Raw genomic sequence first — 14,110 nt, forward strand, 5'->3', positions numbered from 1 at the left:
TCTGCTTTTTTCATACTTAATTATAATTTTTTTTATAATTATCATCTCTTATTAGATGGATGAAAATCACTTATTTAGAGGGAAAAAAAAGAAAATTGTTACCTGGACTTTTATAAGTAGAAATGGTAAAGGGGCTTATAATAATCGAAACAAAAAAATAAATGCGTAAGCAAGGGCGGCGGAGGGTTGATTTGGGGGGTGGAAAAGTTATGAAAAATTGGATCATTGTGATTTCTGGCGAAAGTTGAAGTCAGACAAAAAAGTATCCAATACAAAAGTTGTATATCATGCAAAAATCTACAACTTTTGTAGCAGTCATTTTTTAACATGACCGCAAAAAACAGGTTTTTTCTGATTTTTCGTTTTTTATTTCTCATTTCCGCAAAAATAATTTAATTTTGATCGAAACTTGGTGAAAGTATACCTTTCTCTGTCTTAAATAACCTCAAATTTTTTTAGATAAAAAAATCAAGAAGTTTCTGATATTCATTTTTTTCGGCCTGAAACACTTTTTTTTCAAAGAAAAATTCTACTTAAAAAAATCATCGTACAGAGTTCTGCCGGTAATAATTTTTTTCGTTTTGACATACTTTTGGAGAAATAAAAAAAATTGTAATCACAGTTCAAAAACATACTTAAAAATGCAAAAAAATTAAAAATGACGCAACAATGAAGTTTTCAATAATTATTGATAATTTGTTTAAATTATAAAAAAAATCAAAAACTGATTACGCCATTCAATTACACGGAAAAAATACAAAAAAAACTGTCTCATTGTTTGACCCAAAACTATTTTTGTACAGTATTGCTATAAACATAAGTCGAATAGTGAATAAATAAAATAAGTAATATTTTTTTCTGTATGATCGATTTATGTACTTATTTTGTTAACGTTTGATGAATTCATAGATATACAGTGTGTCCAAGATAAGGATGGGATAGCATTAGGATCTAGGAAACGGTAAGAGACTTAGAGTAGAAAAAGTTAAGTTAAATTAAATTGTTGGACATTTTGTGCTGTATAGACTTTTATTCTCTTCTCTCTCTCTCCTCCAATAGATACAGGTATTTTGAAAGCGTTCAGAGCCCGTACTCAGGAAATTTTTTTAATGATAGCTAAAAACCTTTTTATTACAATAGTAATATCATCTAATATAGAATTAAAAATGACTAGATTTTGTCATAAAAATAGCAGCGACATATTTAAAAAAAATTTAATCTGATGATGGCCCCTCGAAGACGAAACGTCGGATTGCAAAAATATTGACGCCATTGGATAGAGCGAAAAAAGTGGCAATGTAAATATGCAATTTATTTAAAATTCGTTTTCAAATAAAGCCAGAAAAAAATAAANCTTTATTTGAAAACAAATTTTAAAATAAATTACATATTTACAATGCCACTTTTTTCGCTGTATACAATGGCGTCAACATTTTTGCAATCCGACGTTTCGTCTTCGAGGAGCCATCATCGGGTAAATTTTTTTAAATACGTCGCTGCTATTTTTATGACAAAATATAGTAATTTTTAAATTATGGATTAAAAAAAATTGTTGGATATTTTGTGCTGTATTGACTTTCATTCTCTCCTCTCTCTCTCTCCACTCCAATAGATACAGGTATTTTGAAAGCGTTCAGAGCCGTACTCAGGAAAAATGTTTAATGCTATCTAAAAACCTTTTTATTACAATAGTAATATCATCTAATACAGAATTAAAAATTACTTTAGATTTTGTCATAAAAATAGAAGCGTCGTATTTAAAAAAAATTTACCTGATGATGTAAGTATACAATTTATTTAAAATTCGTTTTCAAATAAAGCCAGAACGAAAATAAAACGATTTTGCAAAATTTCGAGTTTTCGGATTTCGCGTCAACAGTAGACTTTGCAGTTTTAATACTTTGTATTGCTGAAATCTCAAATCGTCCAGAGATAATTTATCATTTGAGCATTTGTAATTCGACTTAGATGTTTATACCTAGCAATACTGTACAAAAATAAAGTTTTGGGTCAAACAATGACACATTTTTTCTTTTTTTTTCCGTAGAATTGAATGCTGCAATCAGTTTTTGAATGTTTTTTAATTTAAACAAATTATCAACAATAACTGAAAAATTCATTGTTGCGTCATTTTTAATTTTTTTTTTTAGCATTTTTGAGTATGTTTTTGAACTGTTATTAAAGATTTTATTTCGCCAAAAAGTATATGTTAAAATGAAAAAAATTATTACCGGCAGAACTCTGTACGAGGATTTTTTAAGTAGAATTTTTCTTTGAAAAAAAAGTGTTTCAGGCCAAAAAAAATTAATATCTCAGAAACATCTTGATTTTTTTATCTAAAAAAATTTGAGGCTATTAAAGACAGAGAAAGGTATACTTTCACCAAGTTTTGTCAAAATTAAATTATTTTTGCGGAAATAAGAAATAAAAACCGAAAAATCAGAAAAAAACGGTTTTTCGCATTTTTCTCGGAAATTTTGAGGTTATGTTAAAAAGTGACCTCTACAAAAGTTGTAGATTTTTGCATGATCTACAACTTTTGTATTAGATAATTTTTTGTTTGACGTCAACTTTCGCCAGAAATCCCAATGATACAATTTTTCACAACTTTTCAACCCCCCAAATCAACCCTCCGCCGACCCTGCTCACGCATTTATTTTTTTTAGGTTTATTATAAGCCCCTTTACCATTTCCACTTATAAAAGTCGAGGTAATATTTTTTTTTTTCTTAAAGTGTAATTCGGTTGGACTATTATTCCTTACTTCCAAATACATTTGCCGAAAAATCTAGTGTCCTGTTCTTTGCAATGGAATAGTAATTTCAAAACAATAAATTTAAAAAAGATAGGCCACGATCAACATATTATTTAATCATTTCTTAAAATACAGTCGCGTTAAACAGCTCAACTTTTTAGAAATGCATTGCAGTAGATTTATTTCTTTTTTTCTTCTAATAAGAGATAAAAAAGTTAGTAAATGAATGGAGCATTTTAGACATATTTTTTAAAAGGAAGAAAATTAATGGAAGAAAGATTATAAGAAAAATGTCATAGGGATCGATTTTTAATTTTTTGGAGGGTCGTAACTTTTCAAGGGTGTTTTTCAAAAAATTTTATACGAAAATTTTCATCAGAGTCGCACCTTACATTTTTTCGGTGTTATTTAGACAACCCTGTATATGAGTAGAACTGTCCAAAAAACAATGATTTCAAATTAAAACAGAGCAAAAGTTTTAAGAATAATTGTAGAATTAAAGGAACAAAACAAGGAACAAAACTCTTTTGAAAAATATGACCATGAGTTTTTCAAATACAACAATATAACATTCCACTAGGTATCTACCATGTCTTCATATAGTGCGCGTGTCACCACATAATCTTTTGGTCAAGATATTGGGCCAAATATAGCTTATCATATTAATCTGTCGATTGTTTGTGCTCATTGATTCAAATTGCCCATGCAAACGTTGTAAGCTACTAGTAGTAGTTAGCACTTTAAAATCTGGTTGTATTACCTAAAATACCTAAAAATAAGTCGTTTAGGGAAATATTTTGGTCAGTATCACGACAAAGGTGGACAAAATAGTTTGGTCATACAAAGAAATAGGTACATAAAAATTGCAGTGAAGGTATTATTAATTACCTAATAATAAATAAATCCTCGTTGATACTATTTTGCGCTGTGCCAGGTCCGTTCGTTCTAAGAATATTTTGTAGCAAATAATGATATATTTCCTTAAAATTGTTATTTGAAAATATAATGTTGATTGAATAAACATATTTATTGTTTGCTCGCCACTATTTACTAGCCTACATCGGGAAATTGCATAGAGAAGAGTATATGAGTGCAAATTTCTCTTCTTCACGTATTCTTTCCAAGTAAGGATTGCAAAGAAACGATTCCAAAGTAGCGGTTCCAAGGAATGGATTCAATGTAACAGTTCCAAAGAACGCTTTTAAGAAATTGTTTAATAGTAAGGGTTCCAGAGTAATGCTTCCTAGGAATAGTTCCGAGGAACAGTTAGAAAATCACGGTTCTAATGTAACATATCCGAGGAACGGTTTCAAAGGACCGGCTCCAAGGAACGGTTAGAAAGTAACAGTTCCAATTAACGGTTCCAAAAAATAACTCCAAAGTAACGGTTTCAAGAAAAGGTACCGATGGTACGGTTCTAAGGGGCAGTTTCAATGTAGCGGCACCAAATAACGATTTCGAAGTAACTATTCCAAGAATATTTCATGTCGTTTGTTGTTTTTGTCGTGTTCGTCGTTTGTCATTTCTTCTTTGTCTGTCTTTGGTATTATTTTATTCGTTTTTTTATTTATATACGGTGATCTACTATATTGTATACCGTTTCTTTTATCAATTCTACTGTTTTGTAATTTTTTTAAATAATTAATACTATGATACGTTTGATGCTCATAAATATTCTAACCTCGGAAAATTATATAAGATTTTCTCAGAATTTTCCTCAATTTTCTTTTCTATAAATCACTTTTGTTATTTAAAACTGAGTTGACCGTTATTTAGTTCCAAAACATTAATTTTCACATAATCTGTACATATTTCATTTACAAAATTTAAGGGAAAACTATTGGGAAAATCGAAACTTCGATCAACAATCCGTTTTCATCGCCTACTGAACTCAAAGTTTTAAATCCGTGACTGCTACGAAAACCGAAACATACAGATCTGCAAATAATGCCATTTTTCTCAAGAATGGTATTCTGTAGCCGACTTTCACAAGAGACATTTTTTTTAAATAAAACGACCTTTTCAATGTTGCTGTCCTTTTAAAAAAATACGACCACTGTAAAAGTTTTGGCCGCTAAAAAAGGGAGGTAACCGGAGAAAACTATCACCCAGTATATCGATTTGACTAAAGCTTTAAGAAATAATACGCCATAATAGTCCAAATAAATATGCCAAATTTTAACGCGATCGGTGAAAGAATTATGAAGTTATTAATTAAATAATTTTTATTTTTGACAATTTTGAAGACCTGTAACTCAAAAACCAAACATTTTTTATTTAATTGTTTTTCGTAGATCGTATTTATTTATCGTCGTGAATATTCAATCAAACGTTGTCGGTGATATTTGGGGATACCCTGTATGTATCTACATCTCAAAACGCTATTAGTACAATCATTGAAGCTGAAAATCAGCTGTAACCTGCGAATTCTTTGAAACTGCATGGATTTGCATGAAAATTTAGAATAAGGCTCATCTTAGGCTCAAGTTCAAAAGTGACATAAGCCCGATTGACGCTTTTTGTTTTTTAGGGGTAAACCCTTAAAAACTACACCTATTGAAGAGATAATGATAAAAAAATACTTTTTAAAGATTTGGAGTTATTAAATTTAAAATAAAAGTTACCTTATAGCTAATGAAAGAATTTTTCCCTTTCAATCCCTAAAAACCACCCCTGTATTGACAAAAATGATAAAAAATTACTTTTTAAAAACTTGGAATCCTTTAACGGTGCAATTATTTAAAATAAAAATTCCCTCATTGCTTACGAAAGAATTTGTATCTCATAACACTTTTCAACCCTTATAAATCACCCCTGTGCTAAAAAAACGATAAAGAATATTTTACTTTTGCCATTATAATCGATTTTTAAATATAATCAATCATAAAAAAAAATTGCTACGCTGCATATAAATAATCAAACTAAATTTTTATTTGCATAGTATAATATATTAATATAATACATAAAAATGAGAAAGCCTATTTTGCTCCGAAAAAATGTCATTGGTTTTTTTACCATAACTCGGTTAATTTTGAAGCTATACTATCCTACAAAAAAGCATTTCAAAGATAATTTCAAGATCTGTAAGATCGTTTGCATATAAAACCTTTTAAATCTGTCGTTTTTTAAAGGGAAAGGATCGAAGGGATCGAGGCGGGTCGTTTATTCACTAAAATGGATACTTCAAGCGGTGATATCTCCTTTATTTTTTTTTTGCTATAGAATAAAAAAAAGCAAAATATTTGTTGAAAAAAAGCTACATTTTTGTTGTCTACCACACGTAGACGTATCTTTCATAGTTTCAGAGTTATTATATAAATAAGGCAATTTTTTTTTAATAATGAAAAATACATTTTCAACTTTCACCGTACATTATTCAAAAAATAGGCATTCTAAACCGGTCTAACTTCAGGATCGCATGAAAAACACTAAAATAAAACTAATTGTAAAGGGTCTATGATTAATTTTAATTCTGATGGAAATGGTACAGTGTTTACTGCTCATTTTTTCTTAAAAAATATGAGCAACCCATCTGTTTTTGACGATAACTCCTTCAATTTTGATCTAATTAACTTTTATAAGTGCTCATTTTGAAGGTCTTTTTGAGTGCTACAAAAAAACTCCAGGAGCGTTATACACGTCAAATTAATCCTTTTTCCGTTATTTGACGTTGAATACATCGATTCGAGTATTCACCCCAAACCAAGTCCCCTTCCACTAACCATATTTCGCTTTGTATAGAACATTTTTAAAAACGATTTTCTTTGTTTATTTATAAGCTACATTTTTGTTCATTACACTTTTTTTAATAAAATGCGTAGTTTTTGAGTTATTCGCGAGAAATACGTTGAAAAAGTGTTTTTTTTTTCACTCAAAATTCCAAGTTTTCAATCATGAATAACTAAAAAACTATTGATTTATCGAAAAAATTCTTCAAATATTATTTGCTCAAAATTTGATTCTCTATCGATTTTCAGCGTTATTTTTGAAAAAAATTTACACCCCCGAAAAGGGTTGTCAACCCCCAACAGGGTGGAAGCGCCAATCGGCGCTGTGTCACTAATGTTCTTTTCCCTTTTCTCTAACTGTCTGCCAAATTCCAAGTCGATCGGTTCAGATTCAAAGAATTCGGAGGTGAAAAGCTTCAATGACTGTACTATATGTGTTGCTGGTGGTTGCGTGTGATTCACATGTTTTCTGATCTCAAATTCGCTTATTTTTTTCTTTATTTTTCTGGACTATTGACAATAGAATTTTTTGATGGCCGATAACTGAATTCAGGTCGACGCAGGTACTCTAAATGTGAAAATAAGTATGGAGACTACAAGGTAAGAAAATGTTCCAGCAATAAAATTCGCTTCAAATGAAACAAAATGGTTTTATTTTATTCATTCTTTATTANTCCTTAAAAAATATGAGCAACCCATCTGTTTTTGACGATAACTCCTTCAATTTTGATCTAATTAACTTTTATAAGTGCTCATTTTGAAGGTCTTTTTGAGTACTTCAAAAAACGCCAAGAGCGTTGTACACATAAAATTAATCCTTTTTCCGTTATTTGACGTTGACGTAAAAAAAAAAATTTCCACCCCCGCGAAGGTGTGTCAACCCCCACCTGGGTGGAAGCGTCAATCGGCGCTATGTCACTAATGTTCATTGACCTTTTCTCTAACTATCTGCCAAATTCCAAGTCGATCGGTTCAGATTCAAAGAATTCGGAGGTGAAAAGTTTCAATGACTGTACTATATGTGTTGCTGGTGGTTGCGTGTGATTCACATGTTTTCTGATCTCACATTCTACAGTTCTCTATAATAAAAACTCAGAGCAAAAAAGTTCGTTTATTTCTTTCTTTATTTTTTCTGGACTATTGTCAACAGAATTTTTTGATGGCCGATAACTGAATTCAGGTACTCTAAATGTGAAAATAAATATGGAGACTACAAGGTAAGAAAATTTCCAGCAATAAAATTCGCTTCAAATTAAACAAAATGGTTTTATTTTATTCATTCTTTATTAATTAAAGTAAAAAGAGAAAAATAATTACGAGCAGAATTTGCTTAAAAACTTGTATGCGATTATAACAAGACGAGGCAGAACAACTTTTAAAATATCACACTTATTCATCCAGTCCGAAACCGCTATCGCAGTGTTGTAAATATTCCTAACCTGGCCCGATATCAATAACCGTACTCCTCCAGAATCGGCGGACAAGTGCATACCAAATGCTTGTCTCCATAAATATCGTCGATCCTCGCCACGGTAGGCCAAATCTTATGATCTGGCTTGACAAAGTCGGCTGGAAAAGCTGCCTGTTCGCGAGTGTACGGTCTCTCCCATGATGTACTGATAACTTGCAATTGCGTGTGTGGCGCCATCTTCAAGGGATTGAGCCTTATATCCATCCTTCCTTCTTCTATGTCTCGGATCTCCTGTCTGATCGTGATCAGAGCCTCGCAAAATCGATCCAGCTCCTGTTTGTCTTCTGATTCCGTGGGCTCGATCATGAGAGTACCGGCAACGGGCCAACTCATCGTAGGGGCGTGGAAACCAAAGTCCATCAGTCGTTTGGCGATATCGCCCGCTTCTATGTTAGCCGTTTTCTTAAACTCTCTAACGTCGATGATGAATTCGTGCGCTACTAAGTTCGTGGTTGAACTCTTGAATAGAGTCACATAGTAAGGCTCCAGTACCTTAGACATGTAATTGGCGTTCAGTATAGCCACTTGGGTGGCCTTCCTTAAACCTCTAGGTCCCATCATCTTGATGTAAGCCCACGAAATGGGTAAGATGGCACTAGATCCAAACGGAGCCGCACTGACCACTCCGTAAGACGTGGAATTCTCACCAAGGGGATTCACTACAGGATGCCCGGGTAGGAAAGGCACCAAGTGAGACTTAACACCTATAGGACCCATGCCAGGACCTCCCCCACCGTGAGGAATGCAGAAAGTCTTGTGCAGGTTCAAGTGGGAGACATCTCCACCGTAGTCGCCAGGTCTGCACAGTCCTACCTGCGCGTTCATATTGGCACCGTCTAGGTACACTTGACCGCCGTTTTTGTGAATTATATCGCACATGTCAGCTACGGTTTCCTCAAAGACTCCATTAGTGGACGGGTAAGTTATCATGAAACAAGACAACCGGTTCGTAAACTTCTCCGCTTTCGACTGCAGGTCCTCCACGTCTATGGTGCCGTCCTGTCGGACTTTCACAGGTTCTACTCGCATGCCAGCCATCTGAGCGCTTGCGGGGTTGGTGCCATGGGCACTCACAGGAATCAAACACACGTCTCTGTGAATATCACCTCTAGCTTCGTGGTAGCATTGGATGGCTCTTAACCCAGCGTATTCGCCTTGGGCGCCACTATTGGGCTGGAAGCTTATCTTGTCGTATCCAGTTATGGCGCAGAGGTCTTTTTCTAATTCCGCAAAGAGTTGGTGGTAGCCCAAGCTCTGTTCTAAAGGTGCGAAGGGGTGAATGTCGGTAAAGTGTTTGAAAGAGCACGGCATCATCTCCGTCGTCGAGTTCAACTTCATTGTGCAAGAGCCTAGAGGAATCATTGAGTGTACCAAGGAGATATCCTTGTTCTCCAGCTTCTTCATGTACCTTACGATTCTAGTTTCGGAATGATGAGAATTGAATACCGGATGAGTCAAAAAGGGGGAGGTTCTTTTGAATTCGCTTTTTGAGATAGACACGTCACGCACATCAGGGAAGTTGATCAAGTCCTCGATTTTCTGGGGGGCGCCGAATATGTGGAAGAGGTCGTTTATGTCTTGGAAGGTCACTGTTTCGTCTAAAGCCACGCCTACGGAACCGTCTTCGTAGTAACGGAGGTTGATTTGCTTTTCTGCGGCACGTTGTTTTATTTCTTCGGGATCTAACTTCGGTTCTACCCTTAAAGTGTCGAAGAACAGGGAGTTGGGGAGCATGTTGTTGTCTTGTTTGAGGCCGTAATATAACACCTGTAAATATATAATTAATAAATTAACAACTAATGTATGTATGTACTAGAGAAAGATAATATACCTATGTAATTCGCATATGTTTTCTTTACATAATGTAAAAGGAAATACACAAACATTAAAGCGGCATTTTTTAGATAAAAATAAGCAGAAAAGTTTCTATATTACGAGAAACTGTTAGGGGCCGATGTCTTGCCGAACAGTAAGGGGAGCCCTCTATGTAAACATTTTGAAAATAATTCCAACATCTCTGCTATCGAAGTACACCACTTTGAAGGGGTAAACTAAAACTCAGTTTTTATTTTATTTCACACAGTGGAGAAACAAAGAAAAACGCAATTTAAAATGTGCTATCTCTTTTATCTGAAAACTTGGTTCACGTAAAAATTTTTCTATCATTTGCATGTTTTCCGTAATGCGATTTTTAGTCAAAAAATAAAGTAGACGTTTCGTCAAGATTTGTGAAAATAATACATTTGCTGTCAACAGCTGTCATTGTGCATCTCTCGTGTCGATCTTTAAAATCGTAAACTACATAAATAGTAAAATAGTAAAAAGTTATAGCTGTTTGAAGTTATCAAAATGTAACAGCAAAAATGAAATACCTAGCCCTCTGTTAACGGATTGTATTAACATATCGGAATACCTGAGTCGGAATTGTATAAGTAGTGACATCTATTAAAGAAAAGGCAAAAAACGAAAACAACGATGACCACCGGTCGCTGAATTACAAGTGGAAGTTATTTGCGGAAGAGCGAAACGGGCGGTAACTATGAGACGCCTTCATTAAAGCCATCCTTGTCTATCGCACGGATTTCTATGACTTACTTTATCGCTCTCACGTAACGGCCGATGTACCATGGGGACTTTCCGAATCTGTATATGGTCTAAATTTCAAATTTTCTTGCCCCTACGTTTTCTTAATATCAGTTTCCAAACTCAGGGGTCTATTTCATTTATTTCGATAGGTATAGGGAATATTTAATAAAGTAACCCTCAAATTTCATATAGAATTGGAAAATGCAATAATATATAGGGTGTTCTATTGAAAATAACGAAGTTGGTGTCGACTTCCGGTATAACCGAAAGTGCTGGAGAGTTCTAGATATTTTAGTTGTATTCGCCCTAGGGACATTGCCATGTTGCCAAATTTCCTAATTTTTCGGAGCAATACTTTCCTAGATATCGATCGACGCAGTTCCCGGTGGGACACCTTGTATAGAACGCCCTCTATTAAAAAAAAATGTCGGTAATGTTATAGGTCCGTCAAACAATTAAGTGTAGTGGTGTGTGTAACAATTACTTTCATCATGGATGTGTTAATTTCAAGGATTATGAAGTAAAACTAATAAGTTCAAAAAATTGCAACCTGTTGTGGATGTGCTGTGATTGTAAAGTGCACTTTGCAGACTCGAAGGATATTTTGAAAATAATTGGTGAGCTAAAGGACATTATAAATAAACAGTCAAGTCAAATCGAAATATTAAGTAACGAAATAAGAATCCTATCCAAGCATTGTCCAGATAGAAATTTTAAGGCAAAAAATAAAAAGATTCATGGAAAAAATGAAAAAAATGAAGTCATATCAAACAAATATCCAGCGACTATTGGCGACATCTCTCCGCCTCTAGATGCAGACATACATTTGGAAGTAAACAGTGATAACGACAAGCCCGTCGTCGCGGAAGAACTGTTAACAGAGGGCGCTAGTTTAACAAAGACAGATCTCAGCTTTGTAACTGTGGTAAACAAAAGGAAAAAGAGAAAAAGCATTGTTATTGGAACAGCCCCTGCNGAGACCGTGGAAAAAATAGTATATACCATTCGGGAGAGAAATGCGTTATTTTGTCCTCGGTGCATTGTAGCCCTCGGGCTTCAAATTGCACCTCTGCCAAAATAACGCATTTCTCTCCCTTATAGTATAATGTACTATTTTTTTAATTTGACGAACAAAAGAATAGAATTAATCACGAGACACAAAAAATTTATCGAGGCAAATTTTACTACCGCACTTTGAGTATGTACCTATCAAATATTTATAGTTTTTGAATTTTTTAAAATTTAAGTGTCTCGTGATTTATTTCTATTCTTTTGTTCATCAAATTCAATAAAAAAATTATTAGTTCGTTGATATTTATTTATAAGGTTAAAATAATTATGTGACCTTTAGAAATTAAAATATCGATTTTACATTTTTAGAATCGAGATTTTTTTCATCCTAGAAAATGATAAAATAACGAGAAAAAAAATTTAAAAAAATTCAATTTTTGACGATTTTGGAAATTTTTAAAAATCTTGATGAGTAACCTCTAAAAAAATTTTTTTGAGCTGATTTTTTGAGGAGGCTCTTAAAACATAATAAACTAACATATTTTCATAAGAGACACGAAAAAAAATATTCGTTTTTTTTGGGTCGCCCTGGTAGGTATACTAAAATTTAGTTTTTATTTTATTTCACACAGTTGAAGAAACACAGAAAAACGCAATTTGAGATGTTTTATCTCTTTTATCTAAAAACTTGGTTCACATAGAAACTTTTCTAACATTTGCATGTTTTCCCTAAAGTGTTTTTTAGTAAAAAAAAATAGAGGAGACGTGCTTTACAGAAAAAGCCAAAACCAGCCAGAGTATTACTACATCTACATCCTTCGCCGTCTTTTTTTAACGTGTTCTTTTCTTTTCCTAAATAAGTATTCGTCAAGATTTGCGAAAACAATACATTGCTGTCAACAGCTGTTATTGTGCAGTCGATCTTTAAAATCGTAAAATGCATAAATAGTAAAATATTCTTTTGTGGTCTTGTCAACCATTGAATAACGTTATGCCGATCGCGATGTTCCGTATTATACGATGTTTAGTCTTTTATATCAGCGTCTTAGTGAAACTGGGAATTTTAAAAATACCATACTTTAAATATTAGCCACTCAACAGTTATTTTTCGTACCTTTGTCATAATTATACAGCGTGTACAAGCATTTTTACCACATATAGTGGTAATAAATGTTATTCAAAATGTAATTGATAACTTTGAACACCGAGTTGGGCATTATGCAATGGTTAATGGGGGTCAAGTTGAACATTTGCTGTAATAAAATAAAAAGTAGTACTAAAATATTGTTTTCATTTAATTCCTCAATGTTTTAACAACTATGACAAAAAAGTAGGTAAACCTTATATCACTGAATTCGTCTTTAGAAGGGCTATCTATTTACACTATAAAATATCCCACTAAACATTTTTCAATTTCTGACATGTTTCAGAAACGTTTCCATTTTTCTTGAAACACTTCATAAAAAATCCATGCAACGTTCTGGTAACGTTCTAGAAGCCCAAGATGTCCTCCCCAAAATACGTTTCCAATGAAACGTTTCAAAAAATTGGTTTCAGTAACATTCTTTTTATGTTCCATTTATGCCCTCGATATTTTTGTTTTACGTTTCAGTATATTTTCAGAAATGTTTGAGTAACATAATAATTTTATTACCATATTGTTCTCATAATGCTCTCAACTTTAGATCATTTTCATTTCAAAAGCGTTTTTGAAATAGTATAAATAGTGTGAGTATTTTTTTAAATATCTCTAATACTCCTTTGTGATATNGAAATGATGCAAGAACGTAAATGTTTGCAAAATTTGTTCTGGTTAATGAAAAACGTAAAGGATCCTGTATTGCAACACATATATAAAGAAAACAAAAAAAGATACCACTCAAATATAAAAAATGCAAAGAAATTGTATTTCCAGTCGAGTATTTCCAGTGCACAAAACAGAACAAGAGAAATCTGGAAAATAGTAAATTCGCAATTACAGCGGGTAAAATCCAACAATAAACAAATACAAATTAATATAAATAATGAGATAGTGTCTGACGAAAAACGGGTGGCCGAATGCTTTGCTTCTTACTTTTCTACAGTAGCCGAAAGCAAGGTTGGTCAGCATTTTGGTGATCATATTCCGTCGACATGTACTACCTGTGAAGGTGTACCAAATTCAATCTTTGTACCTCCTATAACTCCAAGTGATATAATATATATTATTAAAATCTTTAAACAAACTAATTCCGCAGGAATTGATGGTTTTACATATTATTGCAGGCCCATTGGCGTATCTTATAAACATTTCTATTAATTCAGGCATTTTCCCAACTTGTCTGAAAATCGCTTGTGTAACACCGGTGTATAAGAAAGGGGATTCAAATGATATTGACAATTATCGGCCGATCTCAGTTTTGAGTATTATCTCAAAAATAATAAAAAAAATCCTGCATAAAATGATAACTATTTTTCTAAATAAATATAACATATTGACAGAATGCCAACACGGTTTTCGAGAGAACCACTCTACTGAAACTGCTAGTATTCAGTTTATGCAGTATGTATATGACGAGTT

The 14,110-nt window shown here is 33.1% G+C and overlaps 1 protein-coding gene across 1 annotated transcript in view; it reads right to left on the reverse strand.

Moving 5' to 3' along the window:
* Positions 1–7,747: 7,747 nt before the first annotated feature.
* Positions 7,748–14,110, reverse strand: part of LOC108905146 (glycine dehydrogenase (decarboxylating), mitochondrial) — a 14,157-nt gene continuing 7,794 nt past the window's right edge. The window contains exon 6 of the mRNA XM_018707924.1: positions 7,748–9,720. Coding sequence (XP_018563440.1) covers positions 7,933–9,720 — 1,788 coding nt within the window. The 3' untranslated portion in view covers positions 7,748–7,932. The remainder of the gene's footprint in view (positions 9,721–14,110) is intronic.

Source organism: Anoplophora glabripennis, unplaced genomic scaffold, assembly GCF_000390285.2.
Source record: "Anoplophora glabripennis isolate ALB-LARVAE unplaced genomic scaffold, Agla_2.0 scaffold287, whole genome shotgun sequence".
NCBI classification, from domain to species: domain Eukaryota; kingdom Metazoa; phylum Arthropoda; class Insecta; order Coleoptera; family Cerambycidae; genus Anoplophora; species Anoplophora glabripennis.